Source organism: Thalassophryne amazonica, chromosome 4 (genome assembly GCF_902500255.1).
Source record: "Thalassophryne amazonica chromosome 4, fThaAma1.1, whole genome shotgun sequence".
NCBI lineage: Eukaryota > Metazoa > Chordata > Actinopteri > Batrachoidiformes > Batrachoididae > Thalassophryne > Thalassophryne amazonica.
The window spans coordinates 130,941,553-130,943,867 of NC_047106.1; the positions used below are offsets into that span (position 1 = coordinate 130,941,553).

Genomic DNA, 2,315 nt, shown 5'->3' on the forward strand with positions numbered 1-2,315 from the left:
CCCAACCAGTCCCAGCAGAAGACTGCCCCTCCCTGAGCCTGGTTCTGCTGGAGGTTTCTTCCTGTTAAAAGGGAGTTTTTCCTTCCCACTGTCGCCAAGTGCTTGCTCACAGGGGGTCGTTTTGACCGTTGGGGTTTTTACGTAATTATTGTATGGCCTTGCCTTACAATATAAAGCGCCTTGGGGCAACTGTTTGTTGTGATTTGGCGCTATATAAATAAAATTGATTGATTGATAGATTCGCGCCATCCCATTCGAAGCGGCACAGCACTCTGTATGACGTCAAAGCGGCAGTTTTTTTGTTTGTTTTTTGCTGTGCTGAAACTGTCTTTGTGACGTCATCCAAGGCTTTGTGCTTAAAGTGACTTATATGTGGTCAGTTGTGGACTTTCAGCTGTTGGCAGTCAGTCAGTCAGTGTGTAGCTGCAGTTTGAGTGAATCTTGGACAAAATCTACCTGAACTCTAACAGCACAATCTCTTCCTCACTGAAAACTTGGTGCTAACTGAGTCAAAAATATTTCATTTTCAAGTTTGGATTAGAGTCGACCACGAGCTTGTAAGAGCGTGCACGTGTGGTCAGAGAGTACACAGCAGGCCAGGTCATGGAGCGGCAGCTGGAGCTGGCGGCTTTGGTTCTGGGCCTCACCGGGTGGCTCTGTGCCGTTCTGACGCGTTGCCTCGCTCTGTGGAACGTCAGCGGCACCCTGGACAACACCACAGCCACTCTGCCTGTCTACTGGGACGGGGTGTGGCTGGAATGGGACCACTGGGACTTCGGCCATGATGGGAGCCTGCACTGCTCCTTCTACAAGTCCCTCATGTCTCTGTCTGGGAGCTTACGTACGTGGAGAGCGCTCATCATGGCTGCCATCGGAGCCGGGGCTTTGGCTGTGGTGACGGGTACAGTCGGGGCCGTGTTCTTCCCCAAGCGGGGCCAGATCAAGGTGCTTTCTGGTGCTCTCTTTGTGCTGTGTGCGATCCTGCTGCTGGTTCCCGTGGCGTGGACGTGCCATCACACCAGTCAGCCACTGGAGAGCGCTGTTCTGCTGCGGCGAACCTGGGGTCCGGCGCTGTACCTCGGCTGGACCTCCTTTGCCCTGATGCTGATGGGGGGCACGTTTCTGGCCTCCAGTTGGTGCATTTTTAAAACTGAAGTGCAGCAGGTGGACCAGAGCACAGACCTGAACGTTTAGGAGGACGTGAACCCACAACCAGCATGAGCTCTGATCACAACCCCTCTGATGTGGAACTCAAGAACTGGATTATTTACAGCAGATTTTATTTGTTATTTTTCTAAGAGAACTGAACTCCAAAAATGTAAAGGACTTGTTGTTAGATCATAATTTTACAAATCTGACTCAGTGAAAGAGTCTCTGAAACATCTTGTTTTGAATCATATTTGAGATTAAACAATTTTTGATTCACCAAAAGATTTTCATGCTGCTTTATTTGTAAAAGATGTAACACGTCACCACACGAGTAAAATACTCTCATTTCAACAAATCTCTCCTTATTTTTCACTTGTTCCATTGATAGATTGTTTTTCTTACTTCTTACACTCAGCAGGCCACCAGTGGCCCCAGTGTTCACGATCACTGCCATAAATGTGCCCCTAGTGGTCAATCACCTCACTAAATGTGCTCCCAGTGTTCACAGTCACAGCCTTAAATTTGCCGCCAGTGGTCAATCACTGCCCTAAATGTTCCCCTTGTGTTCAGAATCACTGCCGTAATTGAGCCCCCAGTGTTCAATTACCAACCTAAATGTGCCCATAGTGTTGAATTACATCACCAAATGTGGTCCCAGTGACCACAATCACTGCCCTAAATGTGCCCTCAGGGTTCAATTACCACACAAAGTGAGCCGTCAGTGTTCACAATCACTTACTTCAATGTGCTCCCAGTGTTCACAATCACAGAACAGGACCGACCTTATTACTGTGAAGGTGTCATGGTTAGCCTTTGACCTGCCTCTCGCTCCTTCCCCTTTTTTCCCTTTGTGTAGTTCTGAGTTTATTCCCCCAGATGGCGCACACAGAGCCGGGTCTCACCAGCTGTGCATCACCGCTCATCATGTCCAATAACACTTTTATATTGATATATGCTGCAATTATTTTATTTATTGATTATTTTTGCCCATTTGTTCACCACAAATTATTTCAAGCTTTAAATTTTGATAAATAAATGAAATGGCTGCTGATGTATTTGTTGTCAAGTTGTTCAGAATCTGCTTAATTAAAAAAAAAAAAAAAATACAAAAAATAAAACAAAAGGGTTGAGTCCTGGCTGGCTGGCTGGCTGCTCTATTTTTACTG

General features: G+C 46.7%; 1 protein-coding gene across 1 annotated transcript; it reads left to right on the plus strand.

Moving 5' to 3' along the window:
• Positions 1 to 597: 597 nt before the first annotated feature.
• LOC117509038 (claudin-3-like) lies at positions 598 to 1,194 on the plus strand. The gene has a single exon (XM_034168852.1). It carries the CDS (start codon positions 604 to 606, stop codon positions 1,192 to 1,194), a length of 591 nt encoding a protein of 196 aa, XP_034024743.1. The 5' UTR covers positions 598 to 603.
• The last annotated feature ends 1,121 nt before the right edge of the window (positions 1,195 to 2,315 follow it).

Coding starts and splice junctions, on each gene's coding strand:
- LOC117509038 (XM_034168852.1), top strand. CDS start 604: ATGGAGCGGCAGCTGGAGCTGGCGGCTTTGGTTCTGGGCCTCACCGGG.